The sequence below is a fragment of the Nicotiana sylvestris genome, chromosome 2, assembly GCF_000393655.2.
Source record: "Nicotiana sylvestris chromosome 2, ASM39365v2, whole genome shotgun sequence".
Lineage (NCBI taxonomy): Eukaryota > Viridiplantae > Streptophyta > Magnoliopsida > Solanales > Solanaceae > Nicotiana > Nicotiana sylvestris.
Window position 1 is genome coordinate 210,004,639 of NC_091058.1, and position 20,300 is coordinate 210,024,938.

The 20,300-nt window shown below is 38.8% G+C and overlaps 1 protein-coding gene across 2 annotated transcripts; it reads right to left on the reverse strand.

Annotated features, from left to right (window-relative positions):
• Window positions 1-275: 275 nt before the first annotated feature.
• LOC104220512 (probable serine/threonine-protein kinase PBL25) lies at window positions 276-20,045 on the reverse strand. 2 transcript variants are annotated; one of them, XM_070167563.1, is made up of 6 exons: window positions 19,920-20,045; window positions 19,637-19,825; window positions 18,851-19,023; window positions 4,971-5,160; window positions 1,663-2,054; window positions 276-805 (listed from the first exon to the last, which is right to left on the reverse strand). In XM_070167563.1, the coding sequence occupies exons 2-6, from the start codon at window positions 19,812-19,814 to the stop codon at window positions 422-424; spliced, it is 1,317 nt and encodes a 438-aa protein (XP_070023664.1). In that variant the 5' UTR covers window positions 19,815-19,825; window positions 19,920-20,045; the 3' UTR covers window positions 276-421. The 2 variants fall into 2 exon arrangements, with proteins under 2 accessions (XP_070023664.1, XP_070023663.1); XM_070167562.1 differs by having other exon boundaries at window positions 19,637-20,045.
• Between the last annotated feature and the right edge of the window lie 255 nt (window positions 20,046-20,300).

Genomic DNA, 20,300 nt, shown 5'->3' on the forward strand with positions numbered 1-20,300 from the left:
TTCCAAATGCATAAATTGCTTATGGAATAATGTTACTAACTCATGTTACCGTTGCTTCAGCGGAAAGACGTTTTCAAAATTAAAATTGATAAAATCTTACCTAAGAATAACAATGTCACAAGAAAGAATAAATGAATTAGTTATATTGTCAACTGAGAAATATTTATTAGGAGTTATTATTGGTAAGAAAATTATTTATAACTTTGTATTTAAGAAAAGCTAAAAAATAGATTTCAAATAAAAAATAAAAAAAATTAAAAAATTAAGGCCCCTCATAAAGTTTTGACTTTAGGCTACAAAATTGATCTGGCCGCCCCTAGACTCAACAACAACTACATACCCAATGGAACCCCACAAGTGGGGTTGATACTGAAATCGAGATAAAAACCTAATTAGATATCAAGTTTACAAACACAAGAAGCTAGTGATCTTGCATTGTGTTTCTTGAATTTGATCCCCATTCTATAGCTTCAGCAACTGCTCTTTGTCTTTCTACTACAGATATTTCTTCTTCTTCTTTTTCTTTATGATTTTCAACAATTGGAACTTGTGATTTGTGAGAAGTAGTAGTGTTGTTATTTATTGGTGATGAACCAATTAATCCAATATTATTGTAGGGTTCTTGACCAAGGAAACTAAGAGCAGTGACAACATCACTAATCAATGGACGAACTGCTGCATCATCTTGTAAACACATAGCAGCAACAGCAACTGCTTGATTGAAATTTTTCTTTGGGAAGTCATCTTCAAGAAGTGGATCAGCTAGTTCTATGTATCTACTTGTGTCTTTTAATATGGGTTCGGCCTAAAACAACAAAAGATTTCAGTTTCCATTATATGCATTACAATTTACAACAATATGTTTGTTACTACCGCTTTCTCTTCATTTTCTTTGAGCCGAGGGTGTATCGGAAACAGCTTCTTTGCCTTCTTGGTAGGGGTAAGGCCTGCATACACACTACCCTCTTTAAACCCCACTTGTGGGACTATACTAGGTTTGTTGGTGTTGCAACATACCCGTATTCTCACAAGTGGGGTCTGAGGAGGGTAATATGTAGACAGACTTTATCCCTATCTTGTGATGGTAGAGAGACTGTTTCCGGTAAACACTCGGCTCAATGAAAGCAAAATCACAACAGCTATAATATCATGGAAAATATCTAGTTTTTTAATAAAACTTAAACTCATAGGGTAATTACAACAAAATATCTATGATAAACTTTGAGTAATAACCTTGTAAAAAGATAACTAATTGACAATTATATATACACTGATGATATAAAAAAATTAATTCACACGGATAATGTTTATAAGTTAAGTCCATTTGGAATTCAATTTATATACACTGATAGTGCGAAAAGAGAAAAGGGATTGCTACAAAAATTGCCATTCAGATTCATTGTTTACTTTTTCTAACCAGTTTACATTGATTATGCATTGATCATACATAGTTATACACATAATATACATGAATTATACATATATTATACATCCGCTAACTATTTTTAGTTTATCAAATTAGGTGAGCAGCTATTTGGTTAATTCTTTCATTAAAATCACTATGTCAATTCACCTAGAGATAAGTACATGCAATCATCTATAATAAGTTAAATTCATATATTTAAAGCAGAAAATTAAAGAGAAGTAAAATATTTAACTTACCCAAGTAACTAAATTCTGCTCATGGCCATCCTTTGTAATATCAACTGCTCTTTTTCCAGTAATTAACTCCAATAAAACAACACCAAAACTATAAACATCAGATTTAACAGTTAATTGACCTGTCCTTTGGTATTCTGGAGCACAATAACCATAAGTTCCCATAACTCTAGAAGAAACATGTGTATTATCTCCCACAGGTCCAAGTTTTGCTAATCCAAAATCTGAGAGTTTTGCATTGTACTCTTTATCTAGCAGTATGTTTGAGGATTTCAAGTCTCTGTAAATGACTGGTGGATTGGCTTTGTCATGTAAATATTCTAAACCTTTTGCTGCATCTAATGCTATTTTCATCCTTGTATACCAATCTAGAGGAGATTGACCTGGTGAAAGATCTGAAAAAATGTACTATAAATGATTATTTTTAACACATTTGATCCGTCAACCAAAAATAATTGCAGTTGCTAGTCAAATATGCAAGAAAATATACACGAATTATGCATTAAAAACATATATTTATCAGCATATATTTAAAAACATATATGTTGTACATTAATATGCAAAAAAAATATATATTTATCAGCTATTATTTTGAGGGTGGCTATAATGTGTAAAAATCCCTAAACAATCTAACAATTTCTTGCAACCAAGAGTGTGGCCTAGTGGTCAACTCTTAGGTTCAAATCCAGCGGAGGTAAACAACACTAGATGATTTCTTCCCTTCTATTCAAGCCTTAGTAGATAAAGTTAACTAGTATCGGTTATTGGTGGGAGGTGACAAGTATTCCATGAAATTAGTCGAAGTACGTGCAAGTTGGTCCGGACACCACAGTTATAAAAAAAATAATCAATGATTTCTTTTTAGTTTGAGAATGGAATATTTCCATGCGTTAGTTGATACATTAATGTTACAGATTGCATATTAGCCAAATGGAATATTTCCAGTTCACTACTTTCAACTTTGTTATATATTACCAAAAAAAACTTTGTTATATAATTGAGGAGATAATATATAAGTTCTTGATTTTGTTATGCGCTACGAAGTGTATCTGGTATGACGGAAGTCAATTTTTAGTAAATATTTAATGTAAATTATTTTCTAGAAAATATTTTTTTGAAAAATGTTTGGGTCAGTTTAGTAGGATAGTGTCTTATTGATGATATTTTTCAGTTTAATTTTAAGATTGACAACATTAACCAAGTGTTGGATCGAGTTATCGTACGAAGTTAAGAGTTGAGATAGTTGTGAAGGAAAAAAAAGCTTACACTCATAAATGAAAGAAATCATTTTCCACTTTAGGTGAATTTTTTATTTTTGGTTTAGAAAGGAGAATCTATTGCATTAAGTAGGAAGCATACAGGGGTGGGGGGGGCACAATCGGCTCCCCCGTAAAACTGCTATTACAAGCAGTGGCGGAAGCAAGGCTTTTGGTAAGGGGTTCAAAAAAGGATTAAGTTAAAAAAATAATCAAATTGTACCTTGTGGGAATTGAACCAACGACCTCATAATGATTTTGAACTCCCTTACTATTAAACCATGCTTTTGGAATGTATGAAGGAGATTCAAAATATAATATATAAAGGTAAAAATCAGATTTTGCCTTATATATACGATGTAATTTTTCGATGAAGGGGGTTCGAGTGAACACCATTGCGCCCCTAAATCCGCCATTGATTACAAGTAGTAAGAGGCATAGAACTAGTTTCTACTCCCCTAGTGTGGAAGTTGTGAGCAAAAGTAAAAGTTAGGCTATAGGGTGATACTAGTGCCTGTGGTGGATTTACAAGGTGGGATTCAAAAATACAGGCGTTTCTATGCAGTCAGCTCGGTAGTGGTGGATGACAAAAGGTGAAAATCATTTGCTGGTAAACAAACATTAGAAAATGATTTATTTTCAGAAAAACATTGTCCACCAAACACACACAAGAAAACCTTTTTTCTTCAATATAATCCTCTTTATTCCCTGCTTGAGCTTTTGAATGTATTTTCACTAACTTTAGCAGCATTAGTTCTTCCTTAAATATCCCAAGAAGCAGGGGCGGCCCGGCCAATTTTATGGCCTAAAACCAAATTTTATGAGGGGCCTTAATTTTTTATCTTTTTTTATTATTTATTTGAAATCTATTTTTTTTAACTTTTCTTAGATACAAATTTATAAATAATTCTCTTACAAACAATAACTCCTAATAAGTATCAATTGACAATATAAATAATTCATTTAACCTTTTTTGTGATATTGTTGTTCTTAAGTAAGATTTTATCAATTTTAATTTTGAAAACTTCTTTCCGCTGAAGTAACGGTAACATGAGTTATTAACATTATTCCATAAGCAATTTAGACATTTGGAAAAGAATTAAATCTTTTTATTTGATTAAGCGTATCAATTAAACTGTTATCTTCTAATTGTACTATTTTTCTTAATACTTTTAATTCAGAAAATAAATCTAAACCCTCAATATCAAATTGATTATTATGCTTTAAGGAACATCCAAAATTAAGGCAATATTTTTTCAAATTTTCAACATCTAGCGATCTTAGTCTTTACTACTAAATAGAAAATCAAAAATATTTTCATATGCTTCGAATTGTTTAAATCTATTTTGAAGTGAAAAAATAGTCTTATCTATTATATATAAAAATAATCAACTCTAAAGGACTCTTCGAAAGATTTTCAGATTTCATTATCAATATTGCACATCAAATTGTTACTTCCTATATATCACACGTTTCTTGCGAAATTCGGATTCGATATTCATTTCAAGTGCAATTTCCTTGGTAGAAATCATTGCAGTTGCAAATCCTTCTTCTCTATATTTTTTAAAGAAAGAAACCAAACTTTTTCACTTTATAGAATTCTTTTTTAAACTTATACATAGTCTATTAGGTGTAACAAAAAATGAGCCCCCCCAAATATGGAGACTAAAGCGGTTGCTTTACTTGCTTTATGGAAGGGCCGCCCCTGCCAAGAAGAAGCATCGCCAAAATATCGTTTCTACGTATGGTCATTTATATAGATAATCTTCTGTATAACTAAAAATATTTTTCGAAAATCAACGACGGTTGTGGTGTAGTAGTAAGTAATCATTCATCCTTAATGAGTGCTCTAGAGCTCAAGCTCTATATACGAAGTCGCCTTTATAGAGATTGTTTTACCCCCCCCCCCCCAATATGAAATTTTTCAGCGCAAATTAGAATTAGTCGGGCTCTTGCAGATACCGGAAGCCCGATGTGAAGCCCAAAAATTATAAATAAAAAAAAGATAAATAATAATAATAATAATAATAAATAAATAAAAGGTAAAATAAGTACCTAGTAGATGATCCTCCAATGATCCCAATGGCATGTATTCATACACCAAAAGTCTTTGATCTCCATCAGCACAATATCCAATTAAATTTACAAGATTTGAATGGTGCAATAGACTCAACATCAACACCTCTACAAGGAATTCTTTGTTTCCTTGCAATCCATTGCGATCAAGTTGCTTCACTGCTACAACCTGAAGAGACAAATGAACAAATAGTTAGTACAATTTCAGCATCAATCGATCTACTTATTTACGTTTTTTGTTTTAATATTGAATAAATCCCCTATGGGAGTCTGGCTTCAGTTGGGATGTAACGACCCGGCTGGTCGTTCCGAGAGTTGTAGCCTCGTTCCCCTATTTTTTGCTCCTTATGCACTTTATAGTTGTTATATGACTTACCGGGTTAGTTGGTTCGAGTTCAGAGAGATTTCGGAGTTAATTGAAACACTTAGTCTCATAATTGAAAGCTTAAGTTGGAAAAGTTGACTGGATGTTTACTTATGTGTAAACGACCTCGGATTGGAATTTTGACGATTCTGTTAGCTCCGTTGGGTGATTTTGGACTTAGGAGCGCATCCTGATTGTGATTTGGAGGTCTGTAGTGGAATTAAGCTTGAAATACCGAAAGTTGAGTTTTTGAGAAATTTGATCGGGAGTGAACTTTTTGATATCGGGGTCGGATTGAATTTTTGAAAGTTGGAATAGATTCGTGGTGTCATTCGTGACTTGTGTGTAAAATTTGAGGTTATTACGTGATTTGATAGGTTTCGGCGTCGTTTGTAGAATTTGAAATTTTCAAAGTTCATTAGGCTTGAATATATGTGTGATTCGTGTTTTTGATATTGTTTGAGGTGGTTTGTATGATGTTTTAAGATGTGTTGGTATGTTTGGTTGAGGTCCCGGGGGCCTCGGGTTGATTTCGGTGGTTAACAGATCAAGTTTTGTAGTTAAAGAGCTGCTGAAGAAATTCCACTGCTAGTGTAATCGCATATGCGGAGTGGGAACCGCATGTGCGAGCCCGCAGAAGCGAAAAAAGAGCCGCAGAAGTGGCCAAGGGAGAGGTGAGTAGAGGTCGCAGGTGCGAAGATTCTTCCGCACCTGTGTGGTCACAGAAGCGGGCTGATGGACGCAGGTGCGAGCTGGTGCGCAGGTGCGATGGGATTTTCCCCACCTGCGATTGCGCAGATGCGGTCCAAGCTCGCAGAAGTGGAGACAGATGGATAAGTGGATTTCGCAGAAGCATAGATTTAATCGCAGAAGCGGTTCCGCAGGTGTGGATAAGTGGTCGCAGGTGCGAAAAGCCTTGGCAGAATATAAATGTTGAGTTCGGAGGGTTTTATCATTTTTTTTACTTTGCAAACTCGGAATTGGGCAATTTTTGAGAGAGATTTCGAAGGGATTCTTGAGATAAGTCACTTGTGGTTAAATTTCTTTAATAATTATGTTTTCCCATTGATTTTTCCACCTAGTTTGTGTGTTTTTTAGGTGTAATCTGGGGATTTGAGGCTAGGGATTTGGAGAGTTGATTTTGGGGATTTGAGTGCCGATTTAATGTCGAATTTGTCGGATTTTGATAAATTTGGTATGACTAGACTCGTGATTGAATAGGCTTTTGGGTTTTGTAACTTTCGTTGGATTTTGAGACGTAGGTTCGGAGGCCAGCTTTTAGCCGATTTCGAATTATGATTTATAATTTCGTGTTTTCTTGTGGAGTTGATTTTTTTAGCCTGTATTGATTGTATTATACTACCTGTGGCTAGATTCGGGACATTTGGTGCTGACTTGCGAGGCAAAGGCATATTGGAGTAGAGTCTTGGCTCGGATTGAGGTAAGTAACAGTTCTAAATCTAGTTCTGAGGGTTTGAAACCTCGGATTTTGTGTTATGTGATTGGTTGAAGGTGACACACATGCTAGGTGACAGGCGTATGGGCGTACACCATAGGAATTATGACTTGGTCCATTCAGTGGAACTGTAAAGTTGAATAACTTGTTGTTAGCTATATGCTCTCCATGTGTTATTGAAATTTGACTGTAAATCATGTTTAGGCTATATGTTGGTACTGTTGGAACCCACAGAGGCCTTGTTACATGTTAAATTACCTGCTAAATGTTATTTGTACTCAGTCTCAGTTTTTACTCGCATATTATATCTCAGTCTCTATTATTTCCTGTTGATACATCATATCATTACTGTTTGGGCTGATTTTTATGATTTCTGAGAGCTCGAGAGACTATAAGATTGATGACTGGATGAGGCCGAGGGTCTGATTGTGAGGATGTTTATGGGATCAGATTGCACGCCGCAGCATGTTTCGTTAATTTATGCCATGATTGGCTTGATATAGCGCTTGGGCTGAAGGAAGCCCTCTGGAGTCTGTACACACCCCCAATGAGTGAAGGTACCTACTGAGTGCGAGTTGTAAAGCCCCAGAAAATTTTGGTTAGTAATTTAAGACTTCGTGGTGCCAAGGTAGGCTAAATATTTTATCTTGCATACAAATGAGGATTAAGGATATTATGGATATCAATTGGATATATTAATAAGTGTATAAGTCATATTAGAAGTGAATTGGGGTCTAAGGAGAGGCATAAGTCTAAGTCAAGTTATAAAATTTCATAATAGACGAAAGTTGCAAATGAGTGCGCACAAGACCTTACTTTGGACAATTATATCTCTAGTTATATAAGGATTTGTGTGATGCACAGCCTATCAAATAAAAGGTCTTTGAGTTTAGTTTCCAACACTTCAAACCGTTTGTCATTCGGACATTCCTACACAAAGTTATGACCAAATTACCAAAGCAGCGCAGAAATTTGAACTACCGCGGCGTCCCATGCGGCGCCCGGCGCGCCGCGCCAGTAGTAACTCCAGTATGGTCTGAAATTTCATTTCCAGACACATTTTGCACAGACGCCCCGTGCCCCGCGGCGCCCCACGCGGCGCGGCAGTACAAAAAAACGGGTTTTTAAGACCCGAACCCCATTTCATTTAACTCGATTGAGGTTTATTTTTGGAGAAATTTCTGGTATTAGAGTGAAGGGAGAGCGATTCTAGAGAGAGGAAAGGGAAAAACTAAAGATTTCACTACTCTTCCTTGAATCACACCTTGAAATCGCATCAAAGGGTTGCTAAGGCTTCAAAGAGGTAAGAATTTCTTTTCCCCAATACTTCAACTTTGAAATCTAACTAGAAATGGGTAATTAGTAAGATGATTCTTGGATGTGAGAGTATTCATTATTCATGCATGTACAAATTAGGTTTGTGGGAAGATTGTTGAATATAAACAAGTAAAGATTGGGTTGGGAAATGAAGGGAATCTTGTAAAAGAGATTTGAAATCAAGATGCACAACTAGTAATTGATAAAATTCTCAAATGAGCTAGAATTATGAATATCTTCCTAATTTGTGTTCAAATTTTGTTATGTCTCAAAATAGATTGAAGTTGCTAGAATTTCCGGAATATCGTAGTAATTAAAGGAAAGATCAAGAAAGGTATGTATGGCTAACTTTGACCTTTGTAAAGTCACTTTGTTTGGTGTACGAATATTTGGTATGTGATATCTACGTGGATTATTTGTGGAATTCTTGTGATTGGTATGATTTGATTGATCGTGGTTAAGTCTCCCGATATAATGGTGTACGTAATTGGCAATAAACCAAATGTGTGATTGTGAATGTGTTATGTGGTAAGAGTTGAGAAACAAATGATGGAAGGAAATCGTAAATGATGCAGTTGGAACAACTGTGGTAAGAACATATATGGCTTGTATTGGCAATTATCGCGGTGATATAAAATGCATATGAGTTGTTGAATATGATGGAAATAGTATTGATGGCTATAGAAATTCTTTGAGAATTGTTGTTGTTGTTCTTTGTGAATTGTTGTTGTTGTTGTTGTGTTGTTTGTGAATTGTGATTGTTCGGTGGGATCGCGTTGCGCGCCGCAACAGGAAGTAATAAGGTGTGGGTTGTGGTGATAAGGGTGGCCGAGGTAATAAGGGTGGAAAAGTGATCGAAATCACTATTGAAATGAAAATATGAGAAAGTTGTGAAATCATTGATGTGAAAATGTTGAAGGGGAAATGGAGAGATTGTAACTTGTTTGGCTTGATGGTTTTCTTTCATGTGTATTTGATTGTTGGTTGCATGACTACTTGTTACTTGTGTATGGTTTGAGTTTACTTAGGGCAAGTTTGTTCATACATACCAGTACAATTCAAATGTGTTGACGTCCCTTTTGCCGGGGGCACTACATTCGTGTTATGATTGTAGGTGGATCCATAGCAGGTACTCCAGTCCACCGACCATAGCTCCCCTTCACTTTCTGCCAGAAGCATTGGTGAGCCCTTTTCCTCCCGGGGCCTTGTGTGGCTCATGCCGCTTTTTATTTCGGAGTCTTGTTTTGGTTTTTGGTGTAAGGTATAGCCGGAGCCTTGTTACCGGCAAGTATTGTATCACTCTTTTGTATCCCTAGAGGCTCCGTAGACAGGAAATGTGGGTTATGTACTTATGTATTTTGGGCAGTATAACTTGTAAACCACGCTAAGTAACTATGTATGCTATGTAAATCTCGTAAGAATGTGTTTTAATTTATAAATGGCTATTTTAACTTGGTTAATGGGACATGGAAACGCGGGATAACACGTGGAATAGGAAAGGCACCCAGGTCTGCTTGGCTGGGGCTGCCCGGTCGAGTGCCGGTCGCGCCCCTCGGTTTTGGGGTGTGATAAACTTGGTATCAGAGCATAAGGTTTTAAAAGGGTCCTAGGATGTCTCAGAGCCGTGTCTAGTAGAGTCCTTCTTATCGGTGTGTTGTCGACCACATCTATAAGTTGGAGGCTACATGGGCATTTAGGAAATTACCTTATTCTTTGTTACTCTATATCGTGCGGTGAAGTGAAAAGTGGAAGTATTTACCTCTAACTCGTGCTCTGTTCCAAATTTTCAGTAATGGCACCCAAGAAGAGAGCTAGACTCGGCCTCGGGGCCAATGCCACCCCAAGTGTGGCTATGAATCATGTACCTGATGTTGTGGGTGAGAGTGACTCCCCGGTCTTGAATCTGCCTGGCCCATTTATTCCAGATCCAAGTATTCCTGTTTCAGCTGCGGCAGAGGGTGCTACCATCCCTCTCGCTGATATTCCAGATCCTGATGCAGTTCCAGCTTTCGGTCCCGGGGTTTCTGATGGGGACCTTAAAGGAGCCATCTATATGTTGACCCAGTTAGTGGCCGCTCAAGCCCAGAGATCCCATGATGCCCCTACGTCCTCCAACGGACAGGGAGATTCCGCCAGCTCCAGAGTCAACCAGTTTCTGCGGTTGGCCCCTCCAGAGTTCACAGGCACAGACCTAGAGGCCGATCCGCAGGATTTCCTTGATGAAATGTATAAGACCCTTCGAGTGATAAAGGCTACAGAGACGGAGAGGGTTGAGTTGTCTTCATACAGGTTGAGGGGAGCAGCGTATTCATGGTTCGAGATGTGGGAGGATTCTCGTGGGGAAAAAGACCTCCAACTAGATGGGATGAGTTTGTAGATGCATTCATGGACCACTTCTTGCCTGCCGAGTCAATGGCGGCCCGTGCCACTGAGTTTGAGGTCCTCAAGCAGGGCAGTATGAGTGTTTGGGAGTACCACATGGAGTTTGTGAGATTGTCCAAGTATGCTCCCCAGTTAGTGTCGACCATGGGTGATCGAGTTCAACGATTTGTTCAGGGTCTTAGTCTCTTGGTGGTGAATGAGGCTGCTACAGCGACCTTACACTCAGATATGAATTATGGGAAGATTGTGGGATTCGCTCAGGCCATAGAGGCTAGAAAGTTGAAAATACGGGCAGAAAGGGAGAGTAACAGCAGGGCCCGATCAGTGGGTCACTTAGGGAGACCAGTTCAGAGAAGGGGGGCATCAGGGTCATCCCAGTCATATGCTCAGTCCTCAGCGAGCGCACCGCCATCTGTGCACAGTTATCAGCAAAGCAGTCACTTGAGACCAGGTTCAGATAGCAGGAGACCCCATCAGTCCGGTCGTCCAGGAGGGGGATCACAGCAACAGGGGGGAGCTCTATGCCCCAAGTGTGGGAGATTCCATACGGAGGCTTGTTATTTGGATATCCTGGTGTGTTATAGATGTGGGGTGAGAGGTCATATCCAGCGGCTCTGTCATGCGCCCAGATAGGGCACGGGTAGGGGATTTGCTCAGCCATCCGGTTCTTCAGCTGCTACATCATCCGCGCGCCCTCCAGCTCCAGCAGGGCGTGGTGCAATTAGGGGTGGAGCTTGTGGTAGAAGTGGACCTAGCCGATTTTACGCTTTGAGTGGTCGCTAGAGTGCAGAGGCTTCTCCAGATGTTGTCACAGGTATCTTGTTTGTTCAGGCCATTGATTGTTATGCTCTTATTGATCCGGGGTCCTCTTTGTCTTATGTCACCTCATTCATTGCTTCAAGTTTTGGGGTAGAACCCGAACAGCTTCATGAGTCGTTCTCTGTATCAACTCCGGTTGGTGATTCTATCATAGCTGCACGAGTTTATAGGAATTGTGTTGTCACGGTATGTGGTCGTGCTACCACGGCCGATCTTATTGAGCTTGGAATGGTGGATTTTGATGTGATTATGGGAATGGACTGACTTTATTCGTGCTTTGCTAAACTTGACTGCCGAACGAGAGTCATGAGGCTTGAGTTCCCTAATGAGCCGGTTATTAAGTGGAAGGGAAATGGTGTGGTGCCGAAAGGTAGGTTTATTTCCTACCTTAAGGCTTCAAAGATGATTAGGAAGGGGTGTATCTACCATTTGGTCTGGGTGGCGGACACCACTTCAGAAGTGTCTACCCCCGAGTCCGTGCCAGTCGTGAATGAGTTTCTTGAAGTGTTTCTGGACGAGCTTCCAGGGATCCCACCAGATAGGGAGATTGATTTCGGGATTGATGTATTGCCAGATACGCAGCCAATATCTATTCCACCATACAGGATGGCGCCAGCGGAGTTAAGAAAGTTAAAGGAGCAGCTGAAGGATTTATTAGAAAAGGGGTTCATACGGCCAAGTGTGTCGCCGTGGGGTGCTCCGGTTCTTTTTGTCAGGAAGAAGGATGAGTCGCTCTGGATGTGTATTGATTATCGGCAGCTTAACAAGGTCACCATCAAGAATAAATATCCTTTACCTCGGATAGATGATTTGTTCGACCAATTGCAAGGTGCAAGGTTCTTCTCCAAAATTGACTTGCAGTCCGGGTATCATCAATTAAAGACAAGGGAACAAGACATTCCAAAAACAGCTTTCAGAACCCGGTATGGGCACTTTGAATTTATGGTGATGTCTTTTGGGATAACAAATGCCCCCGCATCTTTCATGGACCTTATGAATAGGGTCTTCAAGCCCTTTCTAGACTCCTTTGTGATAGTGTTCATTGACGACATTCTGGTATATTCTCGAAGTCGGGAGGACCATGCTGACCATCTCAGGGCAGTTTTGCAGACTCTTCAGCAACATCAATTGTATGCGAAATTTTCAAAATGTGAATTTTGGCTTGAATCTGTCGCGTTCTTGGGTCATGTCATTTCCAGGGAAGGAATTATGGTTGATTATCAGAAGGTTGCAGCAGTGAAGAATTGGCCTAGACCTACCACTCCAACCGAAATCCGCAGCTTCTTGGGTTTAGCTGGGTACTACAGGAGGTTTGTGGAAGGGTTTTCTACTCTTGCCTCTCCATTGACCAAATTGACGCAGAAAGCAGTTAAATTCCAATGGTCCGATGCTTGTGAAAAGAGTTTTCAAGAATTGAAATCAAGGTTGACAACAGCACCGGTATTAGCCCTACCAGAGGGTACAAAGGGATTTGTGGTATATTGCGATGCTTTGAGAGTCGGGCTCGGGTGTATGGATGCAACATGGAAAGGTTATAGCCTACGCTTCTAGGCAACTCAAGAATCATGAAAAGAACTATCCAACTCATGACTTAGAGCTTGCAGCGGTGGTGTTCGCACTAAAGATTTGGCGACATTATCTATACGGGGTCCATGTGGATGTATTCTCGGACCACAAGAGCCTTCAATATATTTTCAAGCAGAAGGAGTTGAATCTAAGGCAAAGAAGATGGCTAGAATTACTCAAGGACTATGACATTGATATTCTCTATCACCCGGGGAAGGCTAATGTTGTGGCAGACGCTCTTAGTCGAAAATCCATGGGAAGTTTGACTCATTTGGAGGCATATCAGAGACCGTTAGCCAGGGAGGTTCACCAATTGTCCAGTTTGGGAGTTCGCCTTGCAGACTCTAATGAAGGAGGAGTAATTGTACAGAATGGGGCTGAATCATCGCTCGTGGTAGAGGTGAAAGATAAGCAATTTAACGATCCGTTGTTAGCACAACTGAAGGAGGGGATTCATAAACACAAGACCACAGCTTTTTCCGTTAGCATGAATGATGGTACCTTACGGTACCAAGACTGCCTGTGTGTTCCTGATATCGACGATCTTCGGGAAAGGATCATGGCAGAGGCTCACACTTCCAGGTATTCCGTGCACCCAGGTTCTACAAAAATGTATCATGATCTCAAGAAAATTTATTGGTGGAACAACATTAAGAGGGATGTGGCGGATTTTGTGGCGAAATGTCCGAATTGTCAACAAGTGAAGGCTGAACATCAAAGGCCCGGTGGATTGGCTCAATGCATAGAAATTCCAACGTGGAAATGGGAGATGATTAACATGGATTTTGTGGTAGGGTTGCCGCGCACTCCGTGCAAATTCGACTCAATTTGGGTGATCGTGGATCGACTCACGAAATCAGCGCATTTCTTGCCAGTTAAATCTACCGACACAGTGGAACAGTATGCTCAGCTGTATATCAAAGAAATAGTCAGGTTGCATGGCACTCCAGTCTCAATCATTTCAGATCGCGGGGCTCAGTTTACAGCCCACTTTTGGAAGAAGTTTCAGCAAGGTTTGGGTACGCAGGTAAACCTTAGCACAACTTTTCATCCACAAACTAATGGGCAAGCAGAGCGGACTATTCAGACGCTTGAAGACATGTTACGTGCTTGTACTATTGATTTCAAGGGTAGTTGGGATGACCATTTGCCTCTCATAGAATTTTCTTACAACAACAACTTCCATGCTAGTATCCAAATGGCACCGTTCAAAGCATTGTATGGTAGGAGATGTAGGTCTCCCATCGGATGGTTCGAGGTTGGAGAAGCGGAATTGATAGGGCCGGACCTCGTGTATCAGGCCATGGAGAAAGTCAAGCTTATTAAAGAAAGGTTGAAAACTGCTCAAAGTCGCCAAAAATCCTATTTGGATGTGCGTCGCAGAGATTTGGAGTTCAAAGAAGACGATTGGGTATTCTTGAAAGTTTCCCCAATGAAGGGTATCGTTCGATTTGGAAGGAAAGGAAAATTAAGTCCGAGGTATGTCGGACCATACAAAATCATTCAGAGAATTGGTCAGGTGGCATACAAACTCGAGCTTCCACCCGAGATGTCATTGGTACACCCGGTCTTTCATGTGTCTATGTTAAGGAAGGTAGTAGGGGATCCGTCCACCATCGTGCCAGTCGAGACTATTGAGGTGAATGAAGAGCTATCATATGAAGAAGTCCCAGTTGCCATTCTTGATAGGCAAGTTCGAAAACTGAGAAATAAGGAAATTGCATCCATAAAAGTATTATGGCGGAACCAACAAGTTGAGGAAGCCGCTTGGGAAGCCGAGAAAGAAATGAGAAAGAAGTACCCATATTTGTTTGAATAGTTATATAATAGCTTTCATGCATTTGGTTCCTATAAACTCTTATCTTTTGATTTGATCTATATTAAACTATTCCATTTTGATTATGTATGTTGCCTATGCGGCCATGGTTGGTGTTGAACAAGTTATGTTATGTCTATGGAACATGTATATGCTGGTAGGATATGTATTTGGGGCCCTCTGACAGGTGGATAGTCCTAGTTACAAAGGAAACTCTGGCAAAATTTTCGGAAATTTAAGGAGTTAGCCAAATTCAGGGCTGATGATATATTTCATAATGTGAAAAGCAGAAGTTACATAAGGATGACTAATGAATGAAATTTGATCCTCATTCGAGGACGAATGATATTAAGCGGGGGAGAATGTAAAGCCCCAGAAAATTTTGTTTAGTAATTTAAGACTTCGTGGTGCCAAGGTAGGCTAAATATTTTATCTTGCGTACAAATGAGGATTAAGGATATTATGGATATCAATTTGATATATTAATAAGTGTATAAGTCATATTAGAAGTGAATTGGGATCTAAGGAGAGGCCTAAGTCTAAGCCAAGTTATAAAATTTCATAATAGACGAAAGTTGCAAATGAGTGCGCACAAGACCTCAATTTGGACAATTATATCTCCAGTTATATAAGGATTTGTGTGATGCACAGCCTATCAAATAAAAGGACTTTGAGTCTAGTTTCCAACGCTTCAAACCGTTCGTCATTCGAACATTCCTACACAAAGTTATGACCAAATTACCAAAGTAGCGCAGAAATTTGAACTACCGCGACGCCCGACGCGCCGCGCCAGTAGTAATTCCAGTATGGTCCGAAATTTCATTTTCAGACACATTTTGCACAGACTCCCCGTGCCCCGCGGTGCCCCACGCGGCGCGGCAGTACAAAAAAATGGGTTTTTAAGACCCGAACCCCATTTCATTTAACTCGATTGAGGTTTATTTTTGGGGAAATTTCTGGTATTCTAGAGTGGAGGGAGAGCGATTCTAGAGAGAGGAAAGGGGAAAACTAAAGATTTCACTACTCTTCCTTGAATCACACCTTGAAATCGCATCAAAGGGTTGCTAAGGCTTCAAAGAGGTAAGAATTTCTTTTCCCCAATTCTTCAATTTTGAAATCTAACTAGAAATGGGTAATTAGTAAGATGATTCTTGGATGTGAGAGTATTCATTATTCATGCATGTGTACAAATTAGGTTTGTGGGAAGATTGTTGAATATAAACAAGTAAAGATTGGGTTGGGAAATGAAGGGAATCTTGTAAAAGAGATTTGAAATCAAGATGCACAACTAGTAATTGATAAAATTCTCAAATGAGCTAGAATTATGAATATCTTCCTAATTTGTGTTCAAATTTTGTTATGTCTCAAAATAGATTGAAGTTGCTAGAATTTCCGGAATATCGTAGTAATTAAAGGAAAGATCAAGAAAGGTATGTATGGCTAACTTTGACCTTTGTAAAGTCACTTTGTTTGGTGTACGAATATTTGGTATGTGATATCTACGTGGATTATTTGTGGAATTCTTGTGATTGGTATGATTTGATTGATCGTGGTTAAGTCTCCCGATATAATGGTATACGTAATTGGCAACAAACCAAATGTGTGATTGTGAATGTGTTATGTGGTAAGAGTTGAGAAAAAAATGATGGAAGGAAATCGTAAATGATGCAGTTGGAACAACTGTGGTAAGAACATATATGGCTTGTATTGGCAATTATCGCGGTGATATAAAATGCATATGAGTTGTTGAATATGATGGAAATAGTATTGATGGCTATAGAAATTCTTTGAGAATTGTTGTTGTTGTTCTTTGTGAATTGTTGTTGTTGTTGTTGTGTTGTTTGTGAATTGTGATTGTTCGGTGGGATCGCGTTGCGCGCCGCAACAGGAAGTAATAAGGTGTGGGTTGTGGTGATAAGGGTGGCCGAGGTAATAAGGGTGGAAAAGTGATCGAAATCACTATTGAAATGAAAATATGAGAAAGTTGTGAAATCATTGATGTGAAAATGTTGAAGGGGAAATGGAGAGATTGTAACTTGTTTGGCTTGATGGTTTTCTTTCATGTGTATTTGATTGTTGGTTGCATGACTACTTGTTACTTGTGTATGGTTTGAGTTTACTTAGGGCAAGTTTGTTCATACATACCAGTACAATTCAAATGTGTTGACGTCCCTTTTGCCGGGGGCACTACATTCGTGTTATGATTGTAGGTGGATCCATAGCAGGTACTCCAGTCCACCGACCATAGCTCCCCTTCACTTTCTGCCAGAAGCATTGGTGAGCCCTTTTCCTCCCGGGGCCTTGTGTGGCTCATGCCGCTTTTTATTTCGGAGTCTTGTTTTGGTTTTTGGTGTAAGGTATAGCCGGAGCCTTGTTACCGGCAAGTATTGTATCACTCTTTTGTATCCCTAGAGGCTCCGTAGACAGGAAATGTGGGTTATGTACTTATGTATTTTGGGCAGTATAACTTGTAAACCACGCTAAGTAACTATGTATGCTATGTAAATCTCGTAAGAATGTGTTTTAATTTATAAATGGCTATTTTCACTTGGTTAATGGGACATGGAAACGCGGGATAACACGTGGAATAGGAAAGGCACCCAGGTCCGCTTGGCTGGGGCTGCCTGGTCGAGCGTCGGTCACGCCCCTCGGTTTTGGGGCGTGACACGAGTGCCGAGTGCTGAGTGCTGAGTGCCGAGTCTGGAGTGCTAAGTGACTGTGAGGAATGAGTGATTGTAAGGTTGGAGTGAATGGGAGGATTAAGTGATTTTTGCCCTGAGAAGTTGTATATGATTTCATTTTTGTTGCACATAGTTTCCATATATCACTATTTTAAAAACTTCTGAGAGATATTTTTATCCGATTTTACTTGAACTTGGTATGTATAAACTGATTTGACTTAATTTTCTGGATTTTAAAGCATGTCTACATTCTTTGTTGAGACAACTGAAATTGAACTATAACTCTGTAGCTCGTCACTATCTTTCAGTTTTGTATTTAGTATTGTTACTTACTGAGTTGGTTGTACTCACGCTATACCCTGCACTTTGTGCGCAGTCCAGGTATTTTTGAACACTGTGGTCGTTGATATCGTGCGTGGTTGATCTTTAGAGACTACGAGGTAGCTGCACGACGTTCGCCTTGTTTCCCCTTCCTTATCCTTTTCTTTTATTGTATTTTGATCCAGACTTTCATAGACATTTATTTTCTAGATTGGTGATGTATAGACGCTCATGAACTCAGTGACACCCCGATTTGGGAGTTGTTTTTCTGCACGTGTGTTTGGGGTTTTACCCCCGTTTATGAAAACTTTACTTATTTAAAACTACTTGATTCATTTTCTGTAAATTATTGGGAATATTTTGGAAATGTCAGCTTGCCTAATAACATGTTAGGTGCAATCACGACAGGTTAGGATTTGGGTCGTGAAATGGGGCCACAGGTTTGAAATTTTGGGAAATAACCCATCGGTGGGGAAAGAATTCATTTAAATAACAATAACAACAAATTCAGTGTAATCCTATAAGTAGGATCTGGGGAAGGTAGTTTGTACACAGATTTTACCCCTATCTTGAGAAGGTAGAGAGATTATTTCCGATAGACCTTCGGCTCAAGAAAATAAAATTTAAATAGTTATCTCAAAAAAGGTCATTTGCGCAAATTTCCCCTCCTTCCAATTTAATTAATATATACGGAAGAAGTGTTTTAACGAGCACTTTATTGAAGTGTGTGACGATCTCATTTAAAAGTTTAAGTTATTAGAAAGAACACACTTTTATTATTTAGTCTCTTTAACACAGCCTCTCACATGCAGGCTTCATTCCTTTTTTTTCATTGACCAAGCACGTAAACCCTAAACCCTAAACCCTTTGGGTAACAGTGAGACTTGAACCTAGGATTTTTGCCTGCTCTGATACCAAGTTGAAGTGTGTGAGTATATTATCTAAAATTTTAAGTTATTAGAGGAGACACACTTTTATCACTTATTCTCTTCGACACACTTAATCGACACATCACGTGTTGCGTCCTTACCACTAAATCAAACTCTGAGACCATATAGAGAAAAATATTGAAGTACGTCCTTACCACTAAATCAAACTCTGAGACCATATAGAGAAAAGTTTCAAATGTTGAAGTACCTGGCCAGTTTTGTCAAGGTGGCCCTTGTAAACACGTCCAAATCCACCTTCACCTATAAGACATTGTTGTCGGAAATTCTTTGTGGTTGTTGCTAATTCTCTGAATGTGAAAGTTTGAGCTGCAATATTGTTGTTGCCCTCATCTTTATAAGATGTCTTTTGGTGTGTGGCTTCTGCAAACAAAATGGGAAATTTGATTTAAAAGAATTAACCTAAATAGTTGTCCAATCAACCGATTAAATTAAAAATAACCGACGATATATATAATATATGTATAACTTTTTAGAATATGTGTATAATAACCTTATAAAATTATTGTATACATTATGTATACTAGCTAAGAAAAGTAAACACTGCAACCGGTTATTTGTTAAAAGTCCCTATTTAGAAGAACTATGAAACTGCCTCATAATGTGCATGTGAAATTGACTCTAAGAAATAAACTTAAAGTCTGCGATAAAGAGTGTAATCTTTCTTAAGAAAATCAAATTCCATCATCATCTTTAAGACAAGAAGAAAGCAAGAAAAAAGGATAGCAATCGCTTTGAGAACGTCAAGGGAGAGGAAGATATATAGAAAAGGTAACCGACGACATCAGAAATTACGTTTTTTCCCACCTTAGCTTTGCGGATAGAAAGAGGCCGAATGCATGGCACATATGTTCAAATCGGAGTTTCCTCAAGTTATATGTTTATGAAGATTTATGCCCCCAACCAAAAAAAATATATATTCTAGAAAAGTAAATAATGTAATTTTATGTAAAATGTTAGAAGCCAACATTCTTACCAAATCGAGACTGTTGATTTTGATGTGTTTGTGTTTGTGGCTTTGGTTTCGATTTTTGCCGTTGAAATAGGGTCTCTCCTTGAGGATGAATTGCAGGTGAAGGTTCTTTCCTTTTGTTATTATGTGAGTTTCGAGACGACTTCTTTTCATGTGATGAAAAGCATGAAAAACAACTCATCTCTTGTTATTCTAAAAGATCAAATCACAAGATTGAGAATATAATGTCACACATTCAAAAACGTCAAAAAAATTTAATGAAATAAGTTAGTATTTGACAAAGAACCTATCGGAATTTCACGCAGAATTTTCCAGATGGTATCAACCGACAATAGAATGCATCCAGATAACTGATGCCACGACATCTAAATATGTGGGATTTTAAATATATATGGAAAGAGCCAAAGAACCTAAAAATGTTGAACGGTGTATATAATTAAAGATAAGGTCATCTAGAGAAAACAAAGAGAAACTTAATTAGGAAGCCATAATTAAAGATGATTATCTAGAGGAATTAAAGGAGAGGTACGTTCTCGTTTGATTTCCCGCAGAATAAGGGGAGAAAAGGAAATACAAGGAATTTGAGGGATAGAGAAAGACAACGTGAGAACCAATTATTTGAGACAATTGACTGTACGTGCAATTATCTTTTATCAGTTTGAATGAG